The sequence below is a fragment of the Amphiura filiformis genome, chromosome 12 (genome assembly GCF_039555335.1).
Source record: "Amphiura filiformis chromosome 12, Afil_fr2py, whole genome shotgun sequence".
Lineage (NCBI taxonomy): Eukaryota > Metazoa > Echinodermata > Ophiuroidea > Amphilepidida > Amphiuridae > Amphiura > Amphiura filiformis.
The window spans coordinates 65,880,916-65,895,928 of record NC_092639.1 but is presented as its reverse complement, the minus strand read 5'-3'; the positions used below and the strand labels follow the sequence as shown (position 1 = coordinate 65,895,928).

The 15,013-nt window shown below is 38.5% G+C and overlaps 1 protein-coding gene across 1 annotated transcript; it reads left to right on the top strand.

Moving 5' to 3' along the window:
• The first annotated feature begins 2,190 nt into the window (after nucleotides 1-2,190).
• LOC140165548 (alkaline phosphatase, tissue-nonspecific isozyme-like) lies at nucleotides 2,191-14,163 on the top strand. The gene is made up of 8 exons (XM_072188833.1): nucleotides 2,191-2,260; nucleotides 9,419-9,535; nucleotides 9,843-10,063; nucleotides 10,333-10,507; nucleotides 12,013-12,167; nucleotides 12,617-12,818; nucleotides 13,404-13,541; nucleotides 13,898-14,163. The coding sequence occupies exons 1-8, from the start codon at nucleotides 2,191-2,193 to the stop codon at nucleotides 14,161-14,163; spliced, it is 1,344 nt and encodes a 447-aa protein (XP_072044934.1).
• Nucleotides 14,164-15,013: the final 850 nt, after the last annotated feature.

Here is a 15,013-nt window from a genome sequence, read left to right as displayed (position 1 = left end):
TACTTTGTTCTTATATACAGTATGTTACATGTTTCCAATCAATGTATCTATTATGTAATGTCATTATACCAAAGAATGCTTAACAAGAATAGCATAAATAAACTCTCTCATCAGTTGCAGCTTTCTCTGTTCCATTTTCGACAATTAAAGTAACAATGCCTACATTTATATTATTTGTTTATATATATTATAGTGATACTGTTTTTTATGTAACTCTCTCACCAAATAAAAGAAAGTTCACATACCAGTTCATTCTCCATTTGCTTTCTTAGTGTGTCCACGTTATATTTCCAATAAAAAATAATGATTGTGATGAGATCAAGCAATTCAGTCTGACGATGCAGCACTTAATTTCTTACCTTTCTGCATACTTTTCAAGACTGTATTCATGCGCGTATTTTTTTTGGGGGTGGCTTTGGGGGCGCCAGCCCCCCGGGGTAAAAGCAGGGGGCGGCCAAAATGAAGGGGCGGCGGAAGAAGAAGGGCGGCAAAAACAGGGCGGCAAAAACGAAGGGGCGGCAAAAAGAATTAGTAAATAAAAAGGGCGGAAAATTTGATAAAGCATAAAAATTGTTGAAAATGTGCTGCTTTTAGGGCGCTAGAGCCTGAAACCGTTTTTTTTTTTTTTTTTTTTTGCTCTTCACTTTTCAAACGACCGAGAAAAAATTGGGTCGATCTTTTTTGGCTGTTGAGGAAGGGGGCGGCAAAATTGAATTTTCTTCAGGGTTGGGGCGTCCACGGTATACGCCACTGGTATTTCATGCTTCATTTGGCACAAAACATAACCCAATCAACCAATTACAATAAACATAGCTGCATAATTATCATTCAGAAAAAACAAAACACCTTTGGATAGGCCTATATTCTAATATCATTTCGCAAATTTGATTGCTCTCCTGGGTCTCTAGTATTCTAATATCTTCCAACACCGAGCTCCCTAGTTCAATTATTTCAATCAAAATTTTACCCTTTTCATAATGATGACAAATGTAACACAGTATTATCAACTTACACTTTTATGTTGACAGTTCCTCATTAGCTCCCCCTATTCCTTTTTAAAGGAATTTTTATTGATTAATTTTGTGAAGAAGGTAAAAATTGCTGCAAAAGTGGGTTTCCTACATTGAACCACCCTGCATTGTTATTTGTATTTAGAGACAAAAGTTTAATAATAATTGTTTAGGTTTATTGGAAAACTCGATAAAAGAAAAGACGGATGTTTTATATCACGTGACCTAATCAAAAGTTTTCTAGCCAAACAATTTAAATCACTCAGTTAAATTTTGGGACATTTTCTAAAGTAAGCTGCACAACGTCTGAAACCACAATGCGGCTGAAACCCGATCTAATTATTTTCAAGCTAAAATAGGCGAAATTGAATTGAAACGAACATTCCGGAATTTGGAGTCCCTGTAAAAATAGTAAATTAACACTTTAGGTCGAATATGATCTAAACATTACTTCTTTCGTGACATTTTTAAAGAACAGCAGAGTTTAAAAATATATAGATTAAACCTTGTCTCTAAGTTATTAATTAAACAAGTAATATTCTATAGTTTATTTTTAGAGAATAAAGGTATTGTTTTTAGCCGCTGTCGTGCATCTATCGTCTCACTCGGCGACATCATTATTTTAAGTAAAACATTGAGGCGTAGCCGAGTTGTTTTACGCCAAAAATACTGTTGTCGCGTGTCAGAGGTCGCGTGTTATATGAGACGATAGATGCACGACACCTGCCAAAAACAATACCTTTATTCTCATTCTTAATTAAACACTTCAATTCAAATAAAAATATCATAAGTATACCAAATTTTAATCAAATTAAATCCTACATTTTACAAGGAATTGCCTTTTTCAAATATCGATGAGTCCTGTTGTTGCTATGCGCCTCTGATTGGTTCAAATAGCACTGAACAGTGTTATATCGTGTCATATCACACGGGTAAGAACCAATAAGATTGCAGGAACGTTCTGTGTATAAGAATTGTATGTGTGAAAAAGCTTGAAAACTTGAACGGTACGGGATTATGGAAAGTAAATAGCCTACTTTTGATTTAATATTCAAGCTATTTCAGTAGGCCGGCCCAACTCAAGCAAACAGCCAGTGCCACCATCACCACCGACTGAAGCAGTTTGACAAGTGCCGCACCTCTGAGTTTTGGGTCTCCTCCTGTTCTCTCGTGGCTAGCAATGGACATAAAACTTGTACTCGGACTTGCGGTTGCAGTTGCGTGTGCGATTCCATGCGTCCAATCTCAAGGTAAGTATTTATTTTTGTTCGGGACTAGAGACACACAAACACACGTAGGCAAGTAAAACTGGTCATTTTTTCACAATAATCGGCTTAAAGGGGAATATTGGAATGTTATCTTTCCCTGGGAAAGATCTGCAGGCCAGACCATGGCCAGAGTGTATCATGAGTAGGTTCATTTCACCTTGAAGGCAAGGATAGTCTTGCAATATGGGCTAACTTTCCCCTAGGCCATCCAATATGCCATGAATGAGTCGGACCACATACAGCTGGTATCTACTGGTCAGTTTATACTCTTATTTCCACATCTGTTATTTTTATGTGACCTTTAAGTGTATCAAACTCGTCACTCAGGGTGGGGCGATAACTTGTCGATTTATCGTCACCATCTTCTCTTCCCTATTTTCTTCCTATTCTGTCTCCCTTTTATTCTCTTCTCTTTCCCCCTCTTTACTTCCCTCCCCCTCTTCCCTTTCGCCTTTTCATTTTCCATATTCTTCACGTTTTTCTAATTTTCTTGCATTTTTCGGACTCTGAGTGGGCAATTCGTTCACTGGCCCGGGCAAGCCTTAGGCCTATCTGTGTTTACTTTATATTCCTTTTCATTATTGTTTGAGGCGGATATCGCATACATTTTATGATTTAAAGGAGAAGGGCTTATTATTGAACATGACATATTTCTATATTCAGTGATATAGTTGATGTTATTTTGTTATGTAATTTTGTATTTAGGGCCTAGGGCCTATATTATATGCTTTGTAAATCGCTATATCATGTTTGATGTACTTGCAAATTGTTGTATAATTTTGTAATGGTAATTAGGGCATGCTTTGTAAAGCGCTTAGCGACTTCTATTTTAAGCGCTTCATAAATGTTTCTTTATTATTATTTGTTATTATTTGAAAAACAAGTTTGGCAATCTGTACTGAAACGCTCGTTTCTAATTTGTGGACTTTTTATTTAAAAAAAAGATGTTTACATCAGGTTTTGTATGCAAGTCTATGGAGACAGTAGTATCATTGATGTATCATGATTACATCAGTTTTCATTCTATTGTAGGTCACAGTAAAAAATCGAGCGTTTTGTTTTTCATATGCTTCAAACCAAGCCCACAAAATCATGCAATAGCTAGTTCACTAATGTCCACAGAAATCCCTCAATATTGAAACATTTAATATGTGTGTTAATTAATGTCAATTCAAATGTTTCAATCTCATATTGTATATATCTAAATTTACAATCTTGGAAATAAGTACTTGGAACACTTGGCACTCTCTGCCGTAAATTCCGTGCAGAATTTCTAATGATCATGGAAATGACTTGGCCTGGGAACAAACATGACATCTACAACAATGATTTAGGGGGAAGTGGGGCAAATTGGTCCACCTAATGTCCCATTTTGCCCCACCAGATTTTACTCGGCTATAATACTAATACCCGGCAACTTGCGACAAGTGATTAAAATGGGACGCCATTGATTTACTATGGGACTTTTTTTGTTGGGGCAAAATGGGGCAGTTTGAGTTAGCACACAGTAAATCAATGGCGTCCCATTTTACCCTAATTCGGCATATTTCTAAAAAGAAAGCTTTTCTTATAATTTTCGAAGAAAAAAGTTACAATTTTTGTCTTATTTAATTGAAAGGGTAGCTTAGAAGTTATTTTTTTTTTGAGAAACACTAATCCGGACCATATTGATTCAGATATTGAGCCACAAGTCGTGACCTCTGCTTAGACATGACAAAAAAATGGAATACTTATTTTGATGTGTTAAGCTTACGGCCCTCAAAGTTCCTGTTTAATGAAGAATGGTACTTTTAAACGGTTTGAAATATAAATAGACATTATATCAAAGTTATTTTGTTGCAAAAATGGGCAAAATGTGACTATTTTAAGGTATAAAAGTATTTCCGAAATCACTGTCCCAAATTATCCTGTGTCCCAATTTGCCCCATGTTACACATGGACACATTGGGAAACCGCTGAAGACATTGGCATTTCTCAACATTGCATGGGGGAAAGGGGGTGACAGTTTCCGTTATCTACATGCAAGAGTTCTAAGACTTATTTCCAAGATTGTAGCTTCCTTGGATAGGCCTATAGGTTTTAAAGATAAAGCTGTAAATAGTGAAAGAATGGTAGGCATATTGCGCGTATGAACAGAAAAGAAAAACACCTCAATTTGAAAGTATCTTTGAATCGGGCGTGGCTGTCAAATCAGGAATAAACTAAATAGGCCTATAAAGCTACTCGTGGTATAAAATATTCCAAAAAATGCCAAATATGACACAAAAGAATTCGTTTTTAAGATAATGGGTAAATATAGGCCTATTTGGTCAAAGACTATGATCAAATATATCAATGGATAATATTAACGGTAGTACAGTTGATTTTTATTTATTTTTCTCTTGACTCGCTGGTTAATATATCGGCGATTGTGAATAATCGGATATGTATACATGCAGCATTCTTAAATTGCAGTAAACATGGACCATAGAAATGGAAAGGGACCAAAGGACCATAGAAATGGAAAGAGGCTTTAATATATTTGCACACAAACGTCTTATCCGCGTGCTTATTAACTTAGTACCCAGTATACCAACTTAGAACCCTGTATCTGCTTTATTTTCTAAGAAACGGCCGACCATTTGTTTGTAATATTTTGGGGCTCTGGACTTCATAAATTTTAAACACTCGGGATTCATATGTATAATTCACCCCATTACGTAAACATTATTGGCCCCAGGACTTAGCTCTAAAACTACAAAGGCACATGGTCTATATGTGGCAGTCAGTGGCACACTTATGGCCTCACCCAAAGCTGACATTTTCCCCCGTTTTTTTGGCCATATATGTTATGTTTAAGGTTAGTCATGCCCCAGGGGTCCAAATATTAAAACATAGGACCACCAGTTTCTCGGTAAATAAGTTGTTAACCATTTGATTTACAGGAGGGGTGGGTTTAAAAAAATTCGCCCAGCAAAATTGCTGCATTCGGGGGCCAGGTGGCGAAAAGAAAAACCGCTGCCACAAAAAAATCCACATGACCCAAACTCCCATGAGAATTAAATGGTCAGTGGCGGCACTACGGGGTGGGGGTGGAGGGGATGTGGGGGGGGGGCAATAGTTTTCTTACCCCCAGTTTTCCCCCCAGTTTGACGCAAAAAGAACCCCAAATCACACATGAGAATTCCGCTCTCAACTAAATTGATGTTAAGGGCGTTGGCTCTAAAAATGTTAGGCCTTGTTATGTAAATAAGACAATTTCACGCTCCATGACTTTCACGCTGGATCTCGGAGTTTGTTCCTTTGTTATGCTAAATCCTTTCCCTATTTTCTGTGTACAAGGTCCTTCCTATACGCTGGCGAAGTTACGTAATAATCGGATTAACTACCATAGCAATAGGTGAAAACAATTTTTGAATATACCGCGCTGCACTGATACGTTCATGCAGTACCTCTGCATTGAACAATATCATACTAACCACTTGCACCTGTAAGATTAGTATCTTTGAAAGACCAGTATTGTATTCGATCTATGGTTGCCGCAGACATGTACGCAGGTGATGAGTTTAACCTGCTTGTAGTGCAGCGCGATATGTTCAAAATTGTTTTCACCTATTGCTATGGCAATTAATTACGTAACTTCGCCAGCGTATAGAGGTGAATGCACATAAAAAGAGTGTATCGCACGAGTATAACGTGCGATGTATATATCGCGATAGTTGTGTCAAAAGATGTAATGCGCAAATTACCACTTTTTACGGCAATTTTGTGCAAAATTGGTTTATTATTCATTTTGCCCCAGCCCCCCCCCCCCCGTGCCCCTCCGAAAAAAATCCTGGTGCCGCCACTGCAAATGTCGTCAGCTACACTTTTTGCCCAAGTATTTTTTCGTAATTTTGAGAACAAAGTACAAACTAGACTTAGCTGTGGTCTAAGACCACGAATACAGCCGTGTTGTGACCCCTTAATGACCTTTGACCCCAAAATATATGAAAACCCATAGACATTGGCTAATGTCAATGTATGTGTGCACGTGGCATCACTTTGCCATGTTATTTGTAGCAGAAGGGGCATTTTGAAGGTTTTTCGTCTCTGACCGGAAGTGACCCCTTAATGACATTTGACCCCAAATAAAAAAATACCACATACGAATTGGGTAACCACAATTCATGTGTGAACATACCGTTACTGTCTTTTTCTTAGCAAATAAAATTTTTTGAAGGTTTTTCGTTTTATACCGGAAGTGACCCCTTAATGACCTTTGACCCCAAATCTGTGTACACCCCATAGACACTGGGTAAAAACAATGCATGTGTGCAAGTGGCGTCACTGTCCTACAGAATCTGTGGAAGAAGATGCATTTTAAAGGTATTTCGTTTTATACCGGAAGTGACCCCTTAATAAGATTTGACCCCAAATAAAAAAATACCACATATACATTGCGTGACTGCAGATCACGTGTGAACATACCGTTACTGTCCCATGTTTTACTTAGCTTATAAATTTTTTTTAAATATTTCGTTTTTTACCGGAAGTGACCCCTTAATGACCTTTGACCCCAAATCTGTGTACACCCCATAGACACTGGGTAATAACAATCCATGTGTGCAAGTGGCATCTCTGTCCCACATAATTTGTGGAAGAAGATGCATTTTAAGAGGGCGCAACACTAAATCACTCCGCATTTTATGTAACAACGAAATTCGGCTAATATAGTCCATAGTGAATATGAGATTGTAGCGAACATATCTACCGATAAGTTCACTTAAAATCACTCAATATCGGCTTATATGAATTCGACAAGTGTCTTTAATGATAACATGCAGAAAAAAACTGGACAATTGATCTCAAAAGTAATTCTCTGTGGCGGATTAAGAGAAAACCCGATTTTGAAATGTGAGTGGTGAGTTTAGTATATTTTTAGCTCTTTTTTTTTGCACCGCAAACTAGCGAAAAAAGTCAATGGTCATCGATATATGCCGACAAAAGTTTTGGAATCTAGAGAAACAGAGCTTTAATTTGATACCAAATTTATTTTGCCAAGTATTGCAGGGACGCTAGAAATGGCGCTTGAAGTAGGCCGAAATCACACGTTATCCTATGGGACGCTGAATTAGTGCTGCACCCCCTTAAAGGTATTTATTTTTATACCGGAAGTGACCACTTAATGAGCTTTGACCCCAAGTAAAAAAATACCACATATACATTGGGTGACTGCAGATCATATGTGAACATACCGTTACTGTGCTATGTTTTACTTAGCTAATAAAAATTTGTGAAGGTTTTGGTTTTATACCGGAAGTGACCCTTAATGACCTTTGACCCCAAATCTGTGTACACCACATAGACACTGGGTAATAACAATGCATGTGTGCAAGTGGGGTCGCTGTCCTACGTAAGTTGTGGGAGAAGATGCATTTTTTGTTGAAATCATGTTTTTGACCCCTGCGTGACCTTTGACCCCACGAATTTCATGTGACATGTAGGGGCACGGTCAATGATCATTGTGACCAAGTTAGGTCAAAATCGATGTAAGCATGTGAGTGCTAGAGCAAATGTAATGGTTGACAGAAGAAAGAACCTGTAAGAAAAAAGACTTTCTTCTGTGTAAATATAGTTCAAGCATTCGTTTAAACATATTCACCAATCTTTGCACAAGAACTTAATGAGAATGATACACGTACACATGAAAGGGAATAATCCGAAATAATTACGTAATTGATGCTTGCTTGAACCACATTTTGTTCTTTGTTCTCAAAATTACAAAACAATGACTTGGGCAATTAGCGTAGCAGGCTGACGATGTCAAATAGTATGGACCCCATGGCGGCCTCAGGCCTCATTAGGACTGGTCATTTCTCATAGAGCAGCTGCATGCTCTGTACATTGGTACTGGTACGCAGAGCGTTTGGAGCCAGAAAACGGGAACAAAACATAATTAAGCAGTTTCCACCTCAATACACCTGAGCACACATTTTCGTCCAAGAGCTCTCAAGCAAGCGGTGATTGTCTCCGGACAGTCTTTGATTACACTGCACGGTTGAGTGCATAGCAATGTAAGAGCTGTGGAGCTTCTAGCTGAAAAAATGGGCCTCTTTGATTGGATTTTGTCGAAACCTCAAGTGTTCCCTTCATCCAATCAGTATTTTTTTTAAATATCAAACGAAAGCTAAACTTCCCCCTAAAATACTTTTCGTCACTAGGTCAACAGATAACGCAATTTAATGTTATAGCAAGGCGAATGTTGAGAATCGTTTGAAAACTACCTATCCAAGCATATTTTTTGACCAAAATGAAGGTTTTAAAAGTCAAAACCTCAAGTGTTCCTTACAATATTTTTCAAATTTTATGTCATTAAATGAAAAAGCACACTTATATTGTCCATATACTAGGGTCACTAGAATGAGCCATAGTCAATTCTCTTTAAATTGCAAATCTTGTGCAATATTTTCGCCTGCTTTGTCATACGGTTGTAAATTCAATGAACTATGACTCACAAATTGATATGTTGGGTTATCATTCAAGACAAGGAAAACAAGATCAGAGCATTTGCAATATGTTGTTACAGCTGGAGGGTCATCTTACACATCAAGCGTGTGGATCGGATTCTAAGCGAAGCCATCTACAACCTCAATAACACCATTTAATGTTTGTCCGCCATCTCAAATGGTCCATATACTTTGTCTGAGCTGACTAGCAGTGCAGCCGACACGGGGGGTTAAGGGGTGCGTTATCCCCGGGCCCGGGGTCTTATAGGGGCCCGTAAAAATAAAGAAAGCATACCTTAATGGACCCATAAAAGCAAAGGAACCTAAAAGAGACCTCAGGGGCCCGTAAAAAGCCCGTGCGTTCAGTTACCCCCGGGCCCGTAATGCCCTTCGGCGGCACTGCTGACCAGGAATATTTCTAGCACAAAAACGGAAAGAAATGCCTATATATTCCACCACACGGGAAGAGGAAACGAGGACAGGACGTTAGCACGCACTGTATATGACTTGGGAGACTTGGGGAGCTCCTGGGAGACATTGCAGGGATGCTGCAGCCAAACAAAATTCACTAACACAAGATCGCACTCAGATGGTGGAAGATTGTGCTCGTTTGCTCCACAAGCGACTGATGATGATTGCTCTTTATCTATTTTCTTGTTTGATTTTTTTTCAGAATCCAGTTGCGAGAAGAGATGTTTTGTCGAATTTGACGAGTCCTTGCAATGTCAGTGTAACAAGGAGTGCAAAACACATGGCGATTGCTGCGAAGACTTCGGACTCAGCTGTCTTGGTAAGTTGATAAGAAGTTAAATAATATTGTAACATTGTTGACATATATTTTTCTTTTTAAAAATATTTTCAGATTAAGATGTCATATAATTCCTTGAAATTCGAACCAGAGCTATTTAATGAATTAGGTACCCTGATTCATGCAATTTCTCGTCCGCCATCTTAAGCACATAGCTACTGAATAAATACCGATCACTACACGGTCTGTTGTTCAGAGCTTTTCTTATCTTGATTTGAAATGATCCATGTCTATAGCCTCCTGATTACTGTAACAGCCTTTATAATGTAGGATTTGTTCAATATTTCAGTTGAACCCTGGAAGAAATATGGCCGTGATGAGGTACAAAAGGCTTTGAAGAAACAGGAATTAAACAAAAATCTTGCTAAAAATATTATCGTTTTTATTGGCGACGGCATGGACTTGACGACGGTTACCGCGGCCAGGATACTTAAAGGACAACAGAAGGGACTTGCGGGAGAAGAGGAGAAGATTGTATGGGAAACATTTCCATCTACAGGATTATTGAAGGTAGGCTATCGCATTCACACATAAAGGTCCCCCTTTGCCAGGTCAAAATTAGGGTTCAGTCCACTTGATGGGACCGTTTCTGAAGGCGATGCGTTTGTGGAAAAAAAGGAACAGAAAAATAAATGTGGGTATTTGGCACTCATCATACACATTAAGCTTGTACCGCAAAAAAAGGATGTTGGATGTTGGTGATATCAGATAAGATGTTCTCCGATGATATCCATCTAGATCTCATTTTGGTCCCATTTACCACATATTTTATGTTGCAGACGTACTCTACTGATCGTCAAACACCAGACTCTGCCTGTACTTCAACGGCCTTGTTTTGCGGGGTCAAGACAAAATACAATGCTCTTGGCGTTGATGACAGGATTGAGGTAGAAAACTGTGCCACTCAAGAGGTCGCGAGCGTCGATTCTGTAATGGTTGATGCTCAAGATATAGGTAAGTTGGGATTCTATTTCATGGATGGGATAATGAACCCGATCCTTAACCATGTTAATCCTCGTCCTTGGAGAGGGAGTATACCCGCTGAGGCACAACATCTTATTTGGTCCTATATCACTATCGGTGCTCCGATAGGTACCGATGACTCGTTCTATCGTAACCTGAACATTTGCGGTAACATTATGCAAATGCTGTTATTATGCTATACATCACCAGGGTATGATACTTGCATAGTGCAGTTATGCTACACATCAAACATGATTCTTCCTTTGCTGTACTTAAACCTGGTCAACAGGAAATTACTCCAGCAAAATCAATCGATAAAGTCTAGCCCATTCTCCACATTTAATGGTGGACTGCACTTATGCCCAAATAGTGCACTTGCTAATCAATAATCACCCACTTGAAATCCCCTAACCCGCTCCACTGACCAAAGTTATGGACAGATATAGGAGCTGTTTTTGCTGTTATCTGTCATTTACATATCAGGAAAGTACGAACATTTGCAGATGCCCAACCTACTCAGTTTTTAGCCTACATGGAATGTATACATTAATCTTGATTGACAGCAAGTACAAAACATATCCGTCAAGTGGTTTAGCTTTAATGCCCTTCGGAAGAGAGCGGTCCACAAGTGAGTGATAGTCACTAAAAGTTGTATTCGATTTACACAGGGAATTTTGCAGGCCATGCCGTGCCCTATTTACTAAAAGTGCGAATATTTCCAAAGATCTAAATTAGCTAAAAATGTAGGAAATGTTACAAAACTATATTTTGTAGAAAAAAATATTGGCCGGTTATTATTCACACAGTGACGTTAACTAGGCAAGGCCCTTTACCTCTAACATACGCTGTTTGTAGAGGACACACGTCAATGGTGAGAACACTGTGTATTGTGAATAGGAAAATGAACAGTAACTGCAGTATGTATAGAAAGAGAAACAGTCATAGTGCTATAGGTGGTGCCTAAGCGTTATATTGAACAATTCAACCATCAAATGACTAGGCATAATCGTTGATCCAAAGGGGATCCATCCTTTGTTCTCATATTACTTTAATAGATAAACGACAGGAATATGACTAAATCCTAGTCATATGTATTATTAAAGCGTTAAAGTTAATGACATTATTTGTAGTTGAGAACACAAACACAGTCTTTAGGTGTGCCTTTTCCAAGCTCATGATTGTACTGAAGTGAACGTATAAAATACCGACGAATTCTAGATACGTTTTACCCATTAAGGTTGCCAAGTCAAGTCACTATTATGTCCAAGATGTTTCTCAATCAATTGGAAATAACCATGACAATGTCGTTGTTATCAGAAATACTCATCCACTGCTGATGTCCAAAAACTCTTTTTGTTTCAATTATGCTGTTGGTTTGACGTGACTTCAAATGACGACATTTAGGGTATAACCGCAAGGAATTATGGGATTTAACGAAGAGATCAGTTACTAGAAGTTGCAGTTGACAACCATATTTTTCAAAATCCAACACATAGGTAAATCTACTGGTTTAGTCACCAATTCTTATGTTTCGGATGCCACACCAGCCGGGTTGTATGCCCATTCTGCATACCGCCGATGGCTTAACGGACCAGTCGATGGATGCGAGGATGTGACCGCGCAAATAATTTCTAAAGCTGATAAAGTTAACGTAAGTTAATATTATGTTTTGTAAATAAAATACATACAAGAGTTTCTCAGATGAAAACATTCACTCACTAGTTCCCAGATTTTTTCGCTATCAATGACACTGACCGCTCTCATAATGATGTTTATTCATCATGTTGATTTTGACTAGTTTTTAAATTTCATATACATTTCATATGTATCGATTTAAACTATGACACATGCTATAGGGACCGTATATCATATACTAACACGCCTACAGAAATTCATAACCGAAAGCCCCTCATGATACCACACACAATCCCACACCGTCACACACCATTCAGACACTCTCCCACCTGTTCCAGACCTCCAACATTAGAGGTTAAAGTCCTGTAATTTATGGCTTTAAATAAGTCCTGTATTCATGCTGGTGGATCATGCCAATCTTTCGGCTCTATTGTTAATCTGTATATTTATTTACACATTATGTAGGTCATAATGGGTGGAGGCCGTACATACATGTTACCCAACACTACTGCAGATCCCGAGGATCCTGACTCCTTAGGAACTCGTACCGATGGTCGTAATCTCATAGAGGAATGGACTGCTCTACATGAAGGGGACAATTATCAGTATGTATGGAACGATGAAGATCTGACGGCTGTGGATGCTGACGAGACGGATTACTTGTTAGGTATATGCCCCAATGTTTCATGACTCGCAGGGATATAGGCACTCCGGCCTGAGCACAAACAGGAGAAAATGCTTATCACAATCTATATTAAAATAGATTTAAATACATAAAACGTGTTTAAAGGATACAATAATTTTATCAAATTCACACACACAAAAAAAATCTTCCTAAACATGGTAAACATTCACATAACGGTTATGCTGAGTGCTCGGAACATATAGTTTTAGAGATAATTCCAAGTGTTTGCGGGACCCCTTGAAATAATAAATGGAGATGACATATACTACAAAGGTTTTACTGGTTTAAGGACACTAATGGAATGAGGCGGGGTTAAGTTACAGCTTTTTTTGGCAATTTATAAGTTGTTTTTATATTGTATTTTTACGTGATTTCATATGATTTTGTAGGTTTTGGGCCATATAAAATGAAATGAGACTTCACAATAAATGCGTTTACCCCCATGTGCATACCTTTCGGAATTTGATACCAAAGTTGTTGAACTGGTTCACATATGGAATAAACATAAATGCATACAAAATTATCTAAATGTTCCAGTTTTCTTCTTTTTATTTATTAATTTTGTAGGTCTATTTGCGCCTGTTCGTATGACATATGAAAACGACCGTACCCCTGAAACCCGTGACCCATCTCTAGCAGAAATGACAACCAAGGCCATAGAAATATTACAGAAGAACAGGAATGGGTTCTTTCTTATGGTTGAGGGTAGGTATCAAACTTATAGTCGAGTCACCAAACTCGAGTCTCAAGTCCATTAGAATCATCAGGGGCTCGATTCCCGAGTCGAATCGAGTTATCGTGAGCTTGAGACTTGAGTCGTGATTTGCGCGTATTGACGAAACAGTCCCGATATACCCCATTAAGTGCCTTACTCGGTTACATCGCCCTCTACGGTCACTTTAATACAAATGGACGGTTTATAGTTTATAGTGGGACTCATGGAAGAACAGAGGATATCTTAAAACATCCACTGAGTAACCCAGGCACAAGAAGAAATAAAACAAAACAAAACAAAACAAATTATGTTGATTGATTTTCGGTTTAATAATGTTTTCTTTAAGGAGCGTTGATAGACATTGCTCACCACCGTGGAATAGGTCAAGATGCTCTGAATGATACTATTGCCTTGGACAAGGCTGTTTCTGCAGCATTAGACATGGTCAACCTCGACGAGACACTTGTTATTGTTACAGCCGATCATTCCCATGGAATGTCAATGAGTAGCGGTTATTCGTCTAGAGGAAACCCCATATTGGGTGAGTTACAACCGATTTTTGGTCTCAAGTTCCGTTTGTTTTACGTTCTTACCAGTGATATTATCCACTAAGCTCTTTGCGGTTTACATAAACATGTTACAAAGGCGTAACTTAAATCTATACAATTCGGTCGATTCATAATACGATGCGCCTCCATGAAAAAATGTCGACATCCAAAGCCCGCGTAATACGAATACAACACAGGAACATAATGCCTTTTAAATGCCAATACAATGTATAATAATAGTACATGCAAATGCGCAGTAAAACAGTAATTTATAATCATAGCAGATAAATTTTCTATCTATTGCCACGGAATCCTTCGTGGAGCTGTTGTCAATATATATTATCACACTTGCGTGAAAATCCAGTGGGGGCTAGAACTACGATTTCGACCCTAAAGTAAAAAATTGTAAGAGCAACCGCTGGCGGCGCATCGTATTACGAATCGCCAGAATTACACATGGGTCTAAATATTTTTGATATCAAATTTCTTTCTATTTAATACCATAACCATTGAAAACTTAAATGTCTGATCTGAGACCATTGCCTATTTCCCTGTGCCTTGAAAGGGAAAACAAGAGCTATATACATACAACGCTATTTTAAAGTCGAACCCGTAACTCATTTGTGTTTAGTTGTGTTATACGGAAGCCATATGTTATCCACTTCACCATATCAGCTTACTATCATCTATACAGGTCTCAATGATCAAGCCACTGGTGATGACGAGCTACCATATACCAGTCTCTTGTACTCCCAAGGACCGGGAGGCGTGGAGGAACTGGACAGCATTAAGGAAACGGGACGTAGACGGAATCTTACCAACGAGGAGACAAGTAAGGAAACTATTCATATACCTAGGAAAATATAGATGTGATTTGCACTTACTGACTGCGGTGTGCGGTACACCGTCCCTAC

Excerpts from the sequence above, each read along its gene's own strand:
- LOC140165548 (XM_072188833.1), top strand. The coding sequence starts at position 2,191 with ATGGACATAAAACTTGTACTCGGACTTGCGGTTGCAGTTGCGTGTGCG. Across the intron at positions 2,261-9,418 it reads TCCATGCGTCCAATCTCAAG|AATCCAGTTGCGAGAAGAGA; the intron begins GTAAGTATTTAT and ends ATTTTTTTTCAG. Across the intron at positions 12,819-13,403 it reads CGAGACGGATTACTTGTTAG|GTCTATTTGCGCCTGTTCGT; the intron begins GTATATGCCCCA and ends TTAATTTTGTAG.